The following is an 18,224-nucleotide window of genomic DNA, read 5'->3' on the forward strand; positions in this document are numbered from 1 at the left end:
AATCAATTATAGATTAATTATCCCTGTGCTAGTATCTCTGCCATTCATCAATTGTCATTATTGAGATATCCTGGTGCACTATTACATTTGCTGTGTGCACTATTACATTTGCTGTATGAAGAAAATGCTCACCTGTCATTCAAACTTGGCACGCAAATCAAAATTAGTTGAAGAACCTTACCCATTCCATTGCATGACACATTAAGGTGAGGCGGGGCTACAAAATAAAAATGTACAGCATGTTATTTTAGTCCTGCAAGCTTTATTCAATTTAAAAGACAACAACATACCTGTTCTTTCATATAAAACCAGTTTTTCCTGCCAACACCGCCTGCCCAACCATAATTTTCCAACTTACGACTTCCACAAAACCTTTTCAAACTTGTCAAAAAAACAGTGTATAGATAGATATATATTCTACTACTACTTGTCCACCAACGATTACAAATGAAGGGGAGAGAACTAAAGAAGTGGTTATCACATATGGGTATGCAAGTGATTACAAAGAGCAATTTGAACAATGAGGATTTGGGAAATAATTCTAAGTATACTACTCTGTGCAAAGGACAGCCACGCCGCGCTCGTAAAAGCTGTGGGGATCCTCCTTGGTAGCGATGTCGAAGTCCACGGTGAAGATGAGGTCGGATCTGGTGAAGTTCAGGTACACGGGGAGAGTCACCTGAGGAAATAGAAGTGGCATGTTAAGCATGTGCTAGGTTAATAAACCAAACAAAACAATCAGTAGTGCTCTTCCTACCGTGTTTCTTTTCTCGCCACCTTGCTTAATCCATCGGAGCTGAGTAAGAGGCAGCTCAGTGGAGATGGATGTGGAGAGCGACAGCTTGTTGTTGGCACAAGTTGCCCCCTGCAGTTTGAGTCCTGCAACACACAATTTCGCAGGAGTGTCAAACTGCTGGCCCAGAGGTCAGATTAAATTATTTATGTGGCACTAACCCTGTGTCAAAAAGGTAAAAATACTAATAGAAATTAATTAGAACAAGATGTGCAACTCTGCACATAAGTTGTGGAACAAATTGTCAACTGCGAATTAAGGGTGCAAAATCAGACCTTTGATGCCGAAGCTACACGCGTCCAAGGTGGCTCCTTGGGCATTGGTGACGTTGACCTCCAGACAAAGCTCCTCCAGAGACCAACTATTAGCCTGTGCCACGTACTGGCGGGTGGCGGTGATATACGCCTCTGGCACAAACAGGCTTCCCAGGCACACGTGGTTGTTCTGGAAAGGGTGGAAGGGAGTAAATACTACATTTAGGGGTCCCCTTGCTCGTGGCGATATTTAACGTTGATATTTCACCTTGAGTTCCTTAGCGCCTCCGCTGGCAGCACCCTGTGAGATCTGCTGCAGTTGCTTTATGCGCTCGCTAAAGTCGGCCACCCACTGGATGACGGTCATGGAGATGGGCACGGTGTATCGACACCAGCTGCGCGGGAGAATGCCTGCACGAAAAGCCAGATGGAAAATAATCACAATGGAGAATATAGAATGAATGTCGTCACGCCTTCAAAAAAAACAGAGCTTAATGTGTTAGTGCGGAATAATATTAAGGATAGTTTTCCCAGGAATATTTTAGCCAATCAAATGTGAGTAGCCCACATTGCCTGACCTTTCACGTAGTTATTTGTGTTAAAATGTTATATTTAAATTGCCGGCCCATTGAACTGTTTTGAGGGTGAAAATATAGTTTACTGAATATTAACTCATTCCTTAGTTTTTTGTGCTATTTTTCCAAAGAAACCACTAAAGCCCTGAAAGCATAATTGATGTGGATGAAGAAAGTTTGACATAATAACTTTGTTTGTGTCATTGACAGTATACAAACATGTTTCTTATATGTATACCTTTCACCAGGTCACTAATAAGAGTGCGTAGGTAGTTGGTCTGCTTCTTCTTGCCCTGGCACACTTGCACCACATCCGACAGATCCTGGCGTACCTCCTGTAGCATCTTACCGCCCATCTTCACCTCACGCTCAAAGAAGCGGAACAGCGGGTCCTAACAATATTTAAAGGAGTCAAAAACACAGAAAGAGCTTTGAGGGCATTTTTTTTCCTTTCCTTTTACCTCTTTGGCTCATGAGTGACAAAACACAGCTTTCACCACATTAAGCGTTTGGATCGTTACCTTGATATTCTCCACGGTGCGTTTAAGGGGATTGACAGTTTGGGGCATGAGCTGCAGCCAATTGCCCGCAGTGGTGTGCAGGGTCCTCATCCAGGCTGGCTGAGCGTCCGTGGTGGACGATGTGCGTTCTTTCTTCTCTGTCTCGTAGGCCAGGTCATCCTCATCCTCCAACATCTGCATTTTCAGCATCTTACCCATCATGTCAGTGCCTGTGCAGCCCAGCAAGGAAGGGGAGTGGGATACAGTGAGCGGGGAAATGGGGGAAGACAGAGCCATAGTGTGGGGGGGGGGGGGGGGGGGGGGGGGGAAATTATTAAGAAGTGGAACATAGCTTTTCTTCATGATGCATCGGGAGTTGCTTAATTAGAAAAACAACAAGACAAGGCTTCAGGCAATACGTCACATGTAACAAGTGAAAAATATGAACCAAAGATTTTCTTTAAATATACTGATTGACACAAAACCTTGCTCAAATGGTGCCCATCTTCAAGAGACACATGTTGGCAGCATTAACATTACAAGAGATGGTTTTGTTTAAAATTACTATATTGTCAAATTGATAACTATTAACAATGGGTTTGTTCTTTAGTAGCCATTGTGGATATCTATATGGTTAATGGGTGTTTTAACTACCACAAAACATACTCTGAATACTACAAAAATAGCATGTGGAATGGTAGTGAATAGGTTGACATGCTATATAAACAAAATTGAGTTGAGTGGTCAAACGTCAAGTAATTTTTTTCATTTGTATGATGCCTATGTTAAAATTGATTGAAATTACGAACATCTCAATATGACTTTTTCACAATTTGTTCATTTGTTTACATTTTTAAATAAATACCGTGACTGACGATGGCAATATTTCATCTATTAAAAGTTGTAGTTTTGAGAAAATACTGTACACCAGGGATGCCCTACTCCGGGGTCCCAACAGGGTAAGAACCAGAGTATGGCACTTCTGCTGTACAAGGTGTCCAGGATTACGACACATTTACACAAACACAAAAGGTGGTGATAAAGGGAGAGGGGGGTTGCTTGGATGTTTCATTAGTGAGGCGAGGGGAGTATTGATGTGTATATACATACAGAAGTCACTATTATTAGGCACACCACTTACAAATCATGTGTTAGTGAGGTGTACCTAATAAAGTGATTTTCTTTTTTTAATGAGGTAAGGAGTTGTCTCGGGTGGGGAAGTGATATGTCAGCAAAGCGACATGTTGGCTGTGAAATAACAGCTGCTGGAGGGTGAGGATACCCTTTTACCTTGTAATTGTGATGGTTAGAGCGGAAGAAAACAAACTGCACAATAACACTGTATAAGAGAGGTATTTGATGACTAATGAATGGAGACAATTACTCAAAGGAAAAAATCTCTATGTCTTGGAACTATAAAAAGCGCTCAATGAAGGTTAGGACACTGGAATAGAAAGGAGATGATGAATCAACTACTGCAAAAAAAGGCTGATGGAAGAACAATGATGTAATCCTTGACAGTTTCCAGCAAATGACAATATACACCTTTTTATGTTTGTAAACAATAGATTGGTAGTGGCATACCTTGAGTGGTGAGCAAGACTTTCTCAGCATTGCTAGGCAAGCCCAGCCAAGATGGAGTCTGAGTGTCAGGAAGCATCTCTACCCAATGGATAAACTCCTCACGACTGGAAAAAAATCAAAGAATCAAGCGTGAGCAAATATGAATAGACTACAACTGCTGGGAAACATGAACATGAATACTGACCGAATGCCATCAGGCATCTTAATGTCTTTGTGCCCGTCAACTTTGAGCGCCAGTTTGAACTCGCTGTCAAAGCTTCCCTTTGTGAAAATGCGGTCCAGGAAAGTGTTAAGCAGACGCTGATCAAACTCGTTGTCGATGCGGCCGCCGTAGATGGATTGAGCCATCAGGGTTTTGAGCGCGGCCCAGGGGATCTTGTCTGGGGCAATATTCTGACGACCCTACAATTGAAACAATATACATTTACAAAAAGTGGTCAACCATTGTATATTGCAAAAAACAAAATAAATATTAAAAGATACTACTATTACAGACTGAAAGCCTTTTTTCACATTTAATGGTCGTTCTAAACCTTTTACACAGATTTGAGCTATTGCTAAATAGATTTGGCCCTCCATCCTCCACCAATGAGTGTGTTTTTGGCCTAGTTATCAAAGACAATTTATTTTAACAATGTGATGCACCCATACATCAGTTTTAAAGGTAAAAGTGAATAAGTGTTCAGGAAAGGTGAAGCAAGTAGTTGCAGTTGCAACTTTCATGTTTCACAGGACTTCAAAATGGTTTCCGAATCGGCTGTACATGCTTCTTTCTGTACATTTACAAACCTTGGCGGTGTCGTCGAGCCAGGTGTCGATGGTATTGCAGGCCGAGCGCAGGTCAGACTCTCCAAACTCATATTTTTTGGACCAGCCTAAAGGTGCATAGCGCAGACGTTCTTGGATGACTGCGTGAAACCAAGCCAGCAAGAAGTACAAACGGGCACGCTCGTTGGGAGCCTTTAAAAACACATTGGGAAAAGACAGGGGAGGAAATGAGGTGGGATGAAAACATTTTATGCACGTATGCTCTCTAGTCATTATACAAAAATGTTCAACTCCATATCACTACTAAAAAAACACTCAATACCATATGAACAAAAAAAAAAAAATCGACAAATATATGAATTCTTTCAATGCTGTTGATGATGAACTTCCAAATATGTGGCTTTTCAAAACTAAAAAAGCTCCACAATAACTTTATCACTAGTAGAAGAGTTTTGATACTCTTGCAATCAAATGTTGTTTTGCATACAACATTTGAATATCATTACATGACACTTTAGACATTTGTACTACAAGTCCTAGTAAGTATTTGCTTTTTTTTACCTTGCACATGCGAGCAACGGGGATGCTACTGAAGGTGCGCAACATGTTGGCCTTTACACCAGGAGGAGGCTCGAATACAAAGATACGACCAGCTCGAAGCAAGTTCACTGGGACCTGAAGGGGAGAAAAAAAAAATATATATAAATGTACATAACATTTAACTTGGAGAAAAGACCACAAATTTGCACACAATTATGAACATGTCAGTCTGTTTTCTACTAACTGGAAAAAGTATTTTTAATAAAATGTATTATTTTCTGCTGTGTTAGAGTAGATTTTACAGGCTACAGCGATGAAAGCAAAGCTATGCCATGCAGTAACTAACTGCATAGCAGGTATCAAATATAGCTATAAAGTATGCCATTCTGTGAGGGAAGTGTGCTACCTTGGGATTAATTTCCATGGTCAAGAAGAGCCTGAAGCTGGCATGAGGCTGCATGGAGTGGAGCTTTTTCTCTAGCTGCATCAGCCACCCGGGAGCTAGGTGGACGTTCTCCAACATCACCCACCTACCCGATTTAACAGCTGTGTTAATGTCTCTGTCGGCTTTGTTAAATCCCTCAGCCGAACCTGGAAGCAAAAAAGGAACCGTAAAAAAAATTTAAAGTTGATATATTTGGATTCAAATACAAGTACACAGTGTTACCTCTACTTATGAATGCTTCAACATACACATTTTTCAGGTTCCAAAACACGTGTAAATTATTGTTGCAAGATATGATAAAGTAGTAACAAAATATGTTTGCTATTTTTTGCATACATAAATATTTCAAACACAAATGGTAACTTCTATCATTTATAAAGGCTATATGGTGGGTAGTATTGAAGATTGTGAAACAAAATATGATAATTTAATGGAAAATATCCCTCTACTTACAAAAAAAAAAATCAAAAAGACTACGAAAATAATTCTGGAACCAATTATTTCATGAGCAGAGGTACCACTGTAGTTGGGTTTCTATAAATTACTAATTACCAGTTATGTTATATTTGTAGACTGCCTTCATTATTTACATTAAAACACCGACTAGATGAGCTGGGTGAAAATATAGAGCCACTTTAAAGTGATGGCCATATTCCTCATGGTTATTGTTTCACCCTAGATTTATTGGTGTTCACGGAAATGGGATGAGTACTCCAAATTAGGACTAAAGACAAAGCCTAACATGCAATTTATTTTTGTTTCTATATAAGAAAGACATTACTATTAAAGACAAAGCCTAACATGCAATTTATTTTCGTTTCTATATAAGAAAGACGTTACTATGAAATGATCCTTACCGATGGAGATGGACGTGATTTGTTTGTTCTCTTCGGCAGCCAAATCTCGCACAAGGCCACTGGCATCATATCCAGGAACAGAACACATGAGTACCGGCGTGCTGGGCTTCACCTGAACACGACAAGAAAGTCACTATACCACCGACAATAGCCGCGATTCCACCAGATAGAAAATATTAGTACCTCACTATCCACAATGTTAGCCAGATCCATGGGCTGCTCGATGATGCTCATAAAGGCCTCTCCCAGGACCTTTGCAACAAAGATATGTGACATGGCCAGCAGACGGTCCGGACGGAACGTCTGGATCAACAGCAGCTGGTGCACAGCTTGGCCAATGGGAGCTGAGGAGAAGGAGTTGCAAGAGTTTAAGAGTGCACAACAGCTGAAAATGGATTGTGTTCAAGAAATATTTACTGGATTGCTTCTCCTCAGTCCACAAGTAAGGAACAGCGAGTTCTGGAGTGTTACTCTCAAGCCACATAAAGATTTGCTGCAGTGAGAAAACATTGGATTTTAGTATCTTATGGTCAAAAGGAGATAAATATCAATACTATTATAGACACCACCTCACCTCATCAGACTGAATTTTTGTAATCAAGTCCTTGAACGCTGGCAAACGACCGAGGCGGACCATAGCTTCACTTTGGTCTGAGGTCAAACCCTTTACCTTGGGCAGGGATGTGCCAGTGAGCACAATTTCCTTTCCACGGAGGAAGTGCTGGAACTCTGTATCATATGAGGGCTCACTAAGAAGAAGAAACATTTTCAATTTATAGTTATTCCCTATTTGAAATATTTGTTTTAATATGTTGCATTATTTGAAAGCAAACTGTTAAATCTTTAGTTAAGTGTACTGACCTGGTCATTCCCTTGAGGCTGATCTTAGCTAGCAACATGGCAAATGTGATGTGGTCCTGGTGCAACATTCCTCTGGCAACCCTATTGAACGCCACCTAAAAAGTACGAAGAGAAAAAAAAAATGACTGACGAGAATAAAAGAAACTTTTTCTTGACAAAATGTTTGCTTTATCCAGGTCATACCTGGAAGAGGTCCTTTGTGATGACATCAAGTCTTTGAGAATGGTCAGTGATGCCCTTGAGGTTAGAGTTCTCATACAACACAGTATGGTAGGTATCCAAGAAAAAGTGAAGTGAATACTGGTACAGGAAGTGAATCTGAAGAAAAATCACAAAAAGATGAACATTTTTTTTCTAAATAGTACATTCTTTTCTATAAAGTTAAATACACAATTTACTAAATATCTAGTGCAGTGGAACGCCCTTTTCAAACCTGGTTGAGAGCTTCCATGGTGAAGTAGATGCTGCTGCAAGCAGACGATAAGGACAGGTACTGCTGCGACACAGCCTCCACCTCGGCCATGATGATGTCCGTCTCCTCCACCTTCCTGGTTACCTCTGCTGCCTCCTTCTTCAAATTCTCCAATGTGGTGATAATGGTGTCATCATCAAGGATTCGTCCCTTAACTTCATTGAGGGCCTGCAGTAGTGATTTCTCCAGCTGTCGCAAACGTAGCTGGAATTCACCTAAAGAGACAAAAGAGTGGATTAGAATTAAGGTTTGGGCATTTTTTCTTATTTCTTCATGCCGTGGTTGTATTTCGCACCCTGCAGTTTGAGAAGGTCAGAGCGTTTCTCATCCACGTCAGGCCTTTCTGCTTTCAGCACTTCGTTGAGACACTGGCTCTGCAGACTGCTGCGAGTCACAGTGAAGTTGACAAACGTCACACGAGAGCACAGGTCTGGTGGGAACTCCACCTGTGTGAAGAAAGGATACCAGAAAGAGTGAGAAGGATAATAGACCAGAGTAAACCAACTATAGGGTCAAAACCACAGTTAGATATTCAAAATTCATAGATAGCGACTATTATGTATTTGCACTCATTTTGTTGATATCTATTAATTAAAATGTGTCTATCTTAAGAGCCGGTTCCAAAAAGTTGCAGAGATTTCTGGATCTTATACCATAAATTATTGTATTTTGATATACTTTTTCATGGACATTTATGAATTTAGAAAGAATAAAAAAATAAACAACAACAGTACACTTTATCGAGTAACCTTGACAAGCTTATTTTCCATAGTACTTAAAGGAATACTATGTAAAAGGTTAATAGATGGCTTTCTTACAGTGGGGTCTCGGGTGGAGAGGAAGATGACAAATGATGGCGATAGATCAATATCCTGGTCTCCCAGAGTGATGAGCACACGGCCTCCGGTTCGGCGAACTTCTCTGTTCAACACTGGATTTAGGATGGGGTCATAACTCTCAACGTCCTATAAAAAAATAATAATAAAAGACCAAATATTGATAAGAGCAAAATGCAACCAATGTTGTTTTTGGAACATTTTTTACAGTTACTATAAGTGCCATAAAGTTAGTAAACTTAAAAGATATGAGTGAAATGGGCATTAATAATACCTGGACCAGCAATGGGTTTCCAAAACGCAGAGCACTTTCCAGGTTCTTCCTGAAAGCATCATCTAAGAAGCTTGTTCGAGTGATCTTCCGGTCTTTGTATTCGTTCATAATGAACTCTGTGGCTTGGCCAGATGGATCGATGATCAGTGGGTACCTTGAGGAAGCGTAAAATTACATAAAACCTTTGTTATGACGTAGCAATGCAAACTTATCATGTGTAACTAATTGTTTAATCAAGGGAAAAGAAAAACTCCCGAGTCAAACAATCAAGTAAAATAAAAGACTTCTAATATTGTAACTGCTAAATTTGAGAGCAGATTTAAGGCCAGTCCTCTGTGATATTAATAATATAGAGTTGAGAAGCATGCATAATAACCTGTTGAATCTCTTGAGCATGATGGCATTTTCTGTACAGAGGTCATCTGCTGGAAGAGAGTTGGCCTGCCAGCGGAGTCTCTCATCTGCATTGGAGAGGTACTCCGTTCTGGCAATGTCAGTACGGAACTGCGGAAGAAATGTAATGACAGGACTGTTGTACATCCAGAAAACATATACAGTACTCCCAAAACATGTGATTTTGAGCATTCAAGTGAACCGAATAATGATTCAGTACTTTTCTTCGAGTGGTTATTCAACCCTTAGCCTATTTCACTTGAATGCTCAATATCACAAACCTTCGCCATTACTCAATGAAATAACATCATACCTGTATATTAGCTTGCTGCAGGTGATGAGACCAAGTGGTGAACAAGTTTTGTCTCATCTGTTGCTCAAAGTATCCAGCGTATGAGATGAAAGCCGCAGAGAGCAGACAATCTCCAGCAATGGTAGACATCTGGTTCTTGAACGTCTCGCTGGTCTTCTCCCAACGTTCTCGCTCCGCTGACAGACTCTTCAGGAGAGCTGTGCTACGGTTCACCTAATTTGTTTAAAAAATTAAATACAAAACAAATCATCAAAACAAATAGAAAGGACTGAGGGTGGTGATAAAGAGTTAGAAAGTGGGGAACCTTGGCCTCGACTGCAGCTAGATCCGCTTTGATGGCCTGGGCTTCTGAGATTAGGACAGCATACTCCTCCTTGTAACGAGCAATGCTCGATTCCAAGTCCCTGATCATCTGCTCCACCTCCTCCGCCTTCGTCTTGTTGTCCGTAGCGTCATCCTCCAGCTTCTGAAGCTCGTTCCGCAGTGGCTCCACACGTTTCAGCATGTCAGCATAGTTGAGCTAAATGAAAAAAAAATGTCAAATCATCAGTAAATGCCGTTTAATTCCAACTTTGCCTTTCCTTGAAGATCTGTTTAATGTTCTGTTACCTGAGCAATTGCCCATTTCACCATAGGCCCGCAAGCCAGCGAGGCCCGGTTGACTTGGTCGTAATTGTAGCTCGGGTTGGACATGTAGTTCTTCTTCATCTTCTCGCGGATAGAGTCACTAGATGAAAACAAAAAAGATTTTAGACAACAGGATCACAAGTTTGAGTAAATAAGGTATACAGAGTATTTCCAAAAATAGAAGCCAGACTACTCAATTTCTTATTCAAATTACCAGGCAACATAATCCAATTCAATTAGTATGTTCTGTTGTTTGCTTCTATTAATAATGCAAAACAGCTAGAACCAAAATAATTGTTTGCTCTTAAAAAGTCAGCTGTGGATGACATTAACGGCCTAAATACAGTTCAATTGCTTTAGAAAATGTTATATATGGCAGTTAATATGCAACTGCAGCACAGCTTTTCAAAGTAACAAACATTTTATGGGGTCAAAATTCCAAAAGGCTTGGCTTATTGAAATATTGAGCCAAGACCCTTGAGTTTTTCCATGTAAGCATCCATCATAAAACACTGTGACAAAGAAATTCTATAAAATCCACCAATTCAGCACAAAATAAAGTACAGAGGCCACAATTTGAGAATATATGGCGATGAGGAATCAAGGAAAGATGTAATCATGAAATGTTTTAAAGGAGAGGAGGAGTGAGGGCATGACAATCATCAACAAATATCAGATTATCGCTGTCTACGATCTAGTCCATATTCATAATGTATACGTTTATTTTCTACAACTGTCGCTTGATTGGCATGCTGATTTACTCCTTTTTGCGTCCATCTGACAAAGAGCAGACAGAAGCGGTACCTCATTTCCTCGGAGGAAAAGTTGACTATGCTGCCGATGAAATTGTCCTTGATAATAACTTGTCTGATTTTTTTCCAGTCACCGGTCTCCTCGCCAAGCAAAAGGCAGATAGATTCCAGGGCCAGTTTGACTGCAGCCGGGGGATTGGTCATAGCCCGCACTTCTACTAGGTGTTGCCGTTTAATAGAGCTGACCGCTAGTTAGGCGGAATGTGTTTGAAAGAGGTACAGTATAAGCACCATGTGGGATGGGGGTGAAGGCAAAGGTGAAGAAAGAGGAGAGAAACAACACATTCTTTAATGACCGTGTTACTTAATTGTTAATTTCACCTGATCTCATCAGCAGAGAAGTTAACAATGGTAGGAATGAAGTTCTCCTTCATGATGATGGAGCGGATCTGCTTCCAATCTGTGGTGCTCTCGCCCAGGAGCAAGCAGATGGACTCCAGGGCCAGCTTGACGGCCGCAGGTGGATTGGCCATGGAACGCACCTCCACCAGGTGCTGCTTCTTAATGGACTTAACAGCTAACAACATCACATCAAGAGCAATTGTGAATTATGTCAAATAGGGATGCTACCATATTCAGATGTTCGCCATATTTCAGGGGCCTTGAAAATTTTCAAGGGCCTTGAAAATTTTCAAGGCCCTTGAAAATGTTCAAGGTATGATGAGGCACTGTTGTTAGGAAATTTGCATTTGCATCAGCTATATATGCAAGTACAGTAACCCAAAACAGCTTTCTTGGTTGAATTGTTGAACATCTTGGAATCCAACTATTTTCTTAGGACATAAACATTATCAAACTGTGACATTAATTTCAAGATATGAAAGTGCAAGATTCTGATATTGTTGCATCCCCAAATGTGAAAGCAAGGAGTGATGATAAAACAGTGACTCCCAAGTAAACAAGTCTTCCATTCGATGGTTAAGATCGACCACAAATTGAACCACGTACCATTCTGAGCCTCAATGACAGCTGGCTCCACTTGGTCCAAGTCTTCTTTGACACTCAGTTGCTTGTCTTTGATCACCTCCTGCTGTTTGTAGACTGCTTCCTGGATCTCCTGGCTCATCACCTAAAATGAAAATAGTGCCTGTCTCAGAGATTTTGGTTTCAACAGGAAAAAAATCAATGCCAAATATACTACTCCAAATTTTCATTTGAACCTTTTTCTTCTCAGCCTCCTGCTGGTCTTTAATCATCTTCTTCAACTTGTCATTGGCAGCATCATTCTTTGCCTCTAGCTCCTGGCTCTTGATTCGCAGGTCACGACGAAGTTCCTCCACCTTAAGGATGACAATCCAAGAATATCATTAAATACTCAGCTGTGAATCGTGTAAGTAACCATCAGGTGGGACAGATTTTGGACCTGATCGACAGTCTCCTTGATTTTCCGGAGACCAACGTTGAGGTGCATCTGTTGCTCCTCCAATTCACTACGTTTCTCATTGAACAAGTTGGCGTACTGGTTGATGAAGTCCAAATAGTGGCGAGGAGTGATTGCCATGGTGTGACCGCCTCTTTTAGCCAAACGGTTGTTAGCCTGTAGGTGACAAATGTTGAGGTCAATTTAATAAACACACTTCCCATATTTCACTTGTAATCATCAGTAGCATCTCAGCAATTAATATTCTACAATGATCAATTTTTCTAAATGTTTTGTCTATACCTGGTGAAGTGTCTGGTGTACAAACACACAGCCATTGACAATGGCCTCCCTGTGAGATGGTAGCTGAGGGAGTTTGTCATAGACAACGGGCATATAGTCTGGAACTTTGTAGTTAGGTTTCTCCAAGTCCATCTTGCTGGTGAACTCCTTCCCTACTTGGTAAAGTGCCTCAGTGGACCAGTCTCCAAACCAGTTCAGCACACACCTGAATGAAACAATCAGCTCCTATTAGCAACAATGTCTCAACCAAGGGTAATTTCATTCATCTGGATCCTGAGTACCTGTTAAAGAGGGCTGGTGAAGTAGCAGCCCTGTCCTTCAGGCCCTCCGATGAAGGATTCATGGTGAATACAACATGGAGGTTCCTGATAACTTGGCTGGTAAACCACTTGTATAGCTCTTCGTGGGTGTCCAGCATTAGCCCTTCTTTCTGAGCCCCCTCTTTACACTGCGTCATCAGGGTGGCATACTCATCACCCTCAAACAAACCTGGGACCTAGGGATTTTGTTACATTTGTGATGGGAAATTGAACTTGTACAAAAGATTCTTATAAACTTGAGGAAAATTACCTCTCCATTGGCAAGCAAAGTGTTCATTCTCTCAAGGAAGCCAGAATCCAGTACATTTGACTCGTCCATAATAAAGGCGATCTTCTCATTCTTACAACCAGAGCGACGAAGGACAGTACGCAGATCCTCATCAAAGTCTTCACCGGTATATTTCCTGTGTACCTGAGTACCCACCAATTTGTTTTATATTTCCAAACAAATTTTCAGGCTTGGAAAACTTGAAATTGATACCAACCTTGATTTGGTAAACGCTAAGTCCGTTCATCCAGGCAACAAAGCGAGACAGAGTTGTCTTTCCTGCGCCACTCACACCAATCAACAGGAGATGTCCTTGTGGCTGACGGAAGATTCTAGAAGAGAATATTTACATGTGATTTCTTCTCTTAAGCCAGTGGTAAATAAAATCTGGTTTGTATTTTGGGTACTTTCTCACCGATCAATTCTGAGAACGTGGTCTAACACTTCATTGAAGAGTACAAGTGGGACATCAAGCTCCTCCTCATAGAAGACCTTAAGGCGGGCTTTCACATAGTCCCTCAACTCCTCCTGCTCTACTGGAATATAGTCCTGCATTCAAATAAGAGACCAAAACATTTAGATGTATGAAGAATGGTAATTTTAGCACTACAAAGCTCAATTTCTTTTCTCCATTAGATCTCTGTGGCATTTAAAACAAAGCCTACTTGCTAGAAGACAAGTAGAGCAACCAGATAGGAATCATTTAAGGCAACGATTTAATGCCAACCATGCGTGGTGAGACAGATATCGAAAAGGTAACATTGAATAGTCAAATTGGTTTATTGGGTAATAATATTTCTAACCAATCAAAATGTTCTATTAATGTATGTAGTTATACCATATTAAGGTAAATTAAAGTATTAAATTTTTGAGACATTTGGGCAATGCGGCTATAGGGCAAATATTACAGCAGATATTTAGATTTTGGGCATTGTCGGCAATTCAACCAATTATCCTAATTTACCTTTGAGAGCCAGTTGCTGTAGAGGATAGGTCTATTGAGACCTTTCTCCTTGTCAATGTTGGGGAAGTGTTTGAGTGCAACCATGTCAATATTTTCATCTGTCCACCTTCTCTCATCATCACCAACAAGCCTAAAAAGAATGTGGGGAATATCAACCACAATTCAAACATGGGAAGGGCCCAACTTTGACTCAATGACAGATTTAAGGTGACAACAAGTTGTGCTGACCTATCTTGGAAGAGGCGGAGAGCCTCATGAGCCCATATCCGGATGAGTCCTTCCACCGGAAGAGTCTCAAGGGGTCGGAGTGCCTCAAAGATACCCCTCACCCAGCGAGTCATCTCTCTGGGAGAGTAGATATAGTGAGGCTGTGTGTCCTGAGTGAACCGCTCCTGAAAGTAGACACATAACAAGGTGAGTACTAAGTCTTTATAAAATTTAGTCTAAATTTGCATAAGCAGGTGTCCTTTATATTTAAACTTACCTGGGACATGGTGTAGAACTCTACCATGGCAGCAGTAAGAGGCTCAGCATATGTCCGTAGAGACGGAATGAGGCGAAGCATGGCGCGGTTAAAAGTGCCATAAATTTGAGTGAGAGAGGCTGGGCCTGGGTAATCCACATACACAACAGGAACGTGACGGAGGAACCTAGAAGAAGGACACTCATGGTTAGTCACTGGGATATTATGTCTTACAATTAATTAAGTGGTTCCTGATCCTATGGATTGAAGAATTCGTCAAAGAGGCTAACTTAACTAACTCACTTGTTACACACATTTGACCTTTTGTAGGCACTCATTGATGGTGGAAAAAACATCCATTTTGATTGGGAGGACAAGGTTGAATCACGACCAACCTCCCATATTAAATAAATTTGAGAACTATTGTTATCAATGACAGTCTAATATGACCTCATTTATATATAAAAATCAAATGCTTTAGAATTTTATTAAGGGCCATTACAGTGTAGTTTCTGTTGATTTCATTTTCATAATTGTGTTTTTCAACATTTTATTTTGTTTTGATTTATTAATAAAAATATTTAAAAATAAAAACTGCCACATTCAAATGACATCTATTTATAAAAATTTAAATAATGTATAAAATATACATTTATACTAACAAATTTAAGAATAGATAACATTCAAATAAAGATATAATTAACAAAAAATACATTTTAAGAAACATTTGAGTGACAGCTCCTTCATATCTACCTGTGGGTGAGGGGCTTTCTGCCCGGATCAGTGGGAGGATTACAAGCACCGACAAACTGGATCCTTTCTAGTTTGACCCAAGTCTGGTCTGAGGTACGATAGAAACCTCCATGTTCAACCATCTATAAAAAAATAAAAAAAAGCAGGGCTGTTAACATTTAGTAAAGGCTACCAAATTAAGTGTCAGCATATTTTCAAACAAATTTCATACCTGTCTGAGGAAGGAGATGACTCTCTGGGTGCCATACTTATCCATGTCAGGAAGATTGATCTCATCACAGAACAACACCAACCACTTGCCAAGTTGCACCGGTGCAAGGACCACACCGTTAGGAGTACGGCGGTATTCACAGTAGTGGTCAAAGGTCTTGAGCAACAGTTCTGGGGTGGTAGCACTTGAGAAGTTCAAACCAACGACCTGGCAAATAGTTTGTTATTACCACAAGAGAATTCATGATTGAAGAAGAGCAAATATATTGGATTGTTGGTCACCTCCATATCAGGTAAGGCCCTTAGAGCACTGAACAGTGTCATGGTCTTTCCAGAGCCAGGAGGTCCACACAGCACCAATGGTTTGTGCTCAGCCAACCAGGTGTAAAGCAAAGCCTCATGGCGAACGGTGTCCAGGGTGGGGACCACCACATCGGGCGAGGCCACCTTGTGGGTCTCTACCTCAATCTGTGGCACCTTGCCCTGCCAAGACTGCCACTCTCCTGATATACAAACCTGAGTGAAAAAAAGAATCATTTGGAACAATTAATAAAAATATGTGACTAACACAAACAACCTATTTTATGTCAAAGGTAAAAATCAATAAGTGCTTACCTCGTAGTCAATGATGGGAATGTTGGGTGCGGTGGGGAGAGGCACAGTGGTGATACGACGGATATATTCCCCAAGCTCAGCTCTCATCTTGAGCCTTCCATCGCCGGAAAAGGACCACAGTACGGCGTAGATAAGATACCTCTGTAGATAAACATGATTAAAAGTTAATTATATTTGGTCGTACAAGCCGATTTATCCAGTCTGTGTGACCAAAATACAGCATTTGGCAATGAGCAAAGCATTTTCAGTTGACGGCTTATCTTTTCCGATGTGCGTCAGTATCTCTCTCTCGTTTCTCTGTTCTTTTTATGACGTCAAGCTTTTTTACGCTTTATTATATTAGTTTAAATGTAAACAGCATCCTCATAGATTGATGCTATAGTTTACATTAACTTGGGCAGTTGCAAGTGTTTATACTAAGCATCACCCATGTAGTATTAGTTATTACCAAGGTGCCCAATCAGTAAATGTTCTCCTAATTAGAAAGAGGCCTGATTTCAATCTGCCATTTTGAATATACAAACTGTCACTTATGAGCAAAAAAAAACTACCAAATGAATAAATTTGTGGTTAACCTGCATGTATCGCTCTAGTTGATCAATGGGCATCGGAAAGTCGGGGTGGTTGTTGTTGTAGAGTGCTACGTTTCGGCAAGCCTGGTGCAGCATAGAACAAAGCGAACCCAAACAACGCAAGCGGGTGAAGTCCATGATGTGCTCCAACTTTGAAGCGTGTTCCAAGGCCTTAATGACGAGCCCGGTTGAGGTGAAGTACGGCTGCAAGATGGTGGCAGCATCACGCTGGATCTAGTGTGTCACAGGTAAAGAGATTTCAGTAGGAATGTCTCACAACAAATTCTCATTTTCTACACAGCATTACCTGCAACATCGGTGAAGCAGTCTCCTCTTCATCTTCTGTGCCGATCCTATTTCGTTGTGCCTCGTCCTCTCCCTCGTCAAGGGGAATACTCCGGAAACGCGCCAGGAAATTGTTGAAAATCATGTCTGTGCTGAGAACGTCCTCACTGAACCACACCATACCGCAGCGGGAGACTGTGGCCAAAGTGGCATACTTCAGGTCTTGGACCTCAAACATAACACGGACCTGGAAAGAAAGGAGGAAGGTTATTACCAGATTACCAGACAGGGTGGGACAAAAAAACAAAAAAGACAGTAGGTGTTACGGTTACATTTGGCGGCAAGCTGAGACGCTCTCCATTGGGAAGCGTGAGTAGCTTATTGTCATCCAAAACAGAGTTGAGATTTTCAACCCACTCGGGGTCGACGTCACCGTCAAAGATGATCCATTGTCGCTTCTGCAATTCGCCTCTTACGTTGTCAATGATCCTGGATGTTAAAAGCAGATGGTTGGAACCCAATGTGAAACAAGGAAGTTACATAAGCTTAATTGCTTGAAATGGAGAAGGAATGCTGGACATCATTTATCATTTAACAGCCAACTAGATTCCAAATACAATTCCAAAATGACTCGACATTATGAAAAAGGGACATTTAAGGTTTATCTAATAGTCAAAGGACACTCACTTCCTGAGAATATGCGTAAACAGGCCGTCGGTCCATTCACGGGTGTTCGGGTCCAAAGTTCCATACAGGTGGTCCTTGCTTATGGCTTTGGGGTCAATAATGTGGGCCACTCCCTCGACACCCTCGAGTCTTTCCAGGGCTTTGAGCAGCACCCTCCAAGCCATGGTCTTTCCACTCCCTGAAGGTCCCACCATCATGAGACCGTGGTTGATCTGTGTAATCTGGTATAGCTGGAGAACCTAGATAGTTTCCAAAGATGCCATTTTTAATAACCCAACTTTTTAACAACCCAATAAATCCAAGAGTAATGGAAAAAAAACATTCATTCATAGTCATTGAAACCTTACAACTCGACCTTTCAGACAATTTTTTTATAGTGTCTTTAAAATGGGTGTCCTTGTGTACAAATGCATTCTTGAAAAGAGTGACTGTTGGAGTTATTTTGTTTTATGATTTTTTTTATGCTATGCCATGTCTGAATGACTGAAGCCTAATGGTTGTGCCGTATGCCCTTTTGGCT

At 40.9% G+C, this 18,224-nt stretch overlaps 1 protein-coding gene across 2 annotated transcripts in view; it reads right to left on the reverse strand.

The window, feature by feature from the left end:
* Nucleotides 1-242: 242 nt before the first annotated feature.
* dync1h1 (dynein, cytoplasmic 1, heavy chain 1) overlaps nt 243-18,224 on the reverse strand; it is a 30,912-nt gene continuing 12,930 nt past the window's right edge. Inside the window, exons 33-77 of one of the 2 annotated variants that reach the window (XM_077730921.1) lie at nt 17,705-17,943; nt 17,350-17,506; nt 17,040-17,264; nt 16,736-16,966; nt 16,161-16,301; nt 15,828-16,061; nt 15,547-15,753; nt 15,336-15,457; nt 14,604-14,769; nt 14,348-14,511; nt 14,120-14,249; nt 13,571-13,704; nt 13,373-13,487; nt 13,138-13,299; nt 12,849-13,063; nt 12,568-12,772; nt 12,268-12,441; nt 12,065-12,184; nt 11,853-11,973; nt 10,897-11,092; nt 10,075-10,192; nt 9,770-9,985; nt 9,466-9,678; nt 9,136-9,263; nt 8,760-8,913; nt 8,468-8,614; nt 7,945-8,095; nt 7,611-7,864; nt 7,361-7,495; nt 7,178-7,272; nt 6,891-7,065; nt 6,734-6,809; nt 6,500-6,660; nt 6,317-6,428; nt 5,421-5,605; nt 5,036-5,149; nt 4,496-4,666; nt 3,891-4,108; nt 3,707-3,810; nt 2,144-2,352; nt 1,861-2,014; nt 1,316-1,458; nt 1,069-1,237; nt 758-879; nt 243-679 (exon numbers count right to left, since the gene is read on the reverse strand). In XM_077730921.1, the coding sequence (XP_077587047.1) occupies nt 551-679; nt 758-879; nt 1,069-1,237; nt 1,316-1,458; nt 1,861-2,014; nt 2,144-2,352; nt 3,707-3,810; nt 3,891-4,108; nt 4,496-4,666; nt 5,036-5,149; nt 5,421-5,605; nt 6,317-6,428; nt 6,500-6,660; nt 6,734-6,809; nt 6,891-7,065; nt 7,178-7,272; nt 7,361-7,495; nt 7,611-7,864; nt 7,945-8,095; nt 8,468-8,614; nt 8,760-8,913; nt 9,136-9,263; nt 9,466-9,678; nt 9,770-9,985; nt 10,075-10,192; nt 10,897-11,092; nt 11,853-11,973; nt 12,065-12,184; nt 12,268-12,441; nt 12,568-12,772; nt 12,849-13,063; nt 13,138-13,299; nt 13,373-13,487; nt 13,571-13,704; nt 14,120-14,249; nt 14,348-14,511; nt 14,604-14,769; nt 15,336-15,457; nt 15,547-15,753; nt 15,828-16,061; nt 16,161-16,301; nt 16,736-16,966; nt 17,040-17,264; nt 17,350-17,506; nt 17,705-17,943 (7,311 nt within the window). In that variant the 3' untranslated portion in view covers nt 243-550. Of the gene's footprint in view, nt 680-757; nt 880-1,068; nt 1,238-1,315; nt 1,459-1,860; nt 2,015-2,143; nt 2,353-3,706; nt 3,811-3,890; nt 4,109-4,495; nt 4,667-5,035; nt 5,150-5,420; nt 5,606-6,316; nt 6,429-6,499; nt 6,661-6,733; nt 6,810-6,890; nt 7,066-7,177; nt 7,273-7,360; nt 7,496-7,610; nt 7,865-7,944; nt 8,096-8,467; nt 8,615-8,759; nt 8,914-9,135; nt 9,264-9,465; nt 9,679-9,769; nt 9,986-10,074; nt 10,193-10,896; nt 11,093-11,225; nt 11,422-11,852; nt 11,974-12,064; nt 12,185-12,267; nt 12,442-12,567; nt 12,773-12,848; nt 13,064-13,137; nt 13,300-13,372; nt 13,488-13,570; nt 13,705-14,119; nt 14,250-14,347; nt 14,512-14,603; nt 14,770-15,335; nt 15,458-15,546; nt 15,754-15,827; nt 16,062-16,160; nt 16,302-16,735; nt 16,967-17,039; nt 17,265-17,349; nt 17,507-17,704; nt 17,944-18,224 lie in introns of both variants that reach the window. The other variant, XM_077730920.1, reaches the window with a different exon arrangement.

This window comes from Stigmatopora nigra, chromosome 13 (genome assembly GCF_051989575.1).
Source record: "Stigmatopora nigra isolate UIUO_SnigA chromosome 13, RoL_Snig_1.1, whole genome shotgun sequence".
In the NCBI taxonomy this organism is placed as follows: domain Eukaryota; kingdom Metazoa; phylum Chordata; class Actinopteri; order Syngnathiformes; family Syngnathidae; genus Stigmatopora; species Stigmatopora nigra.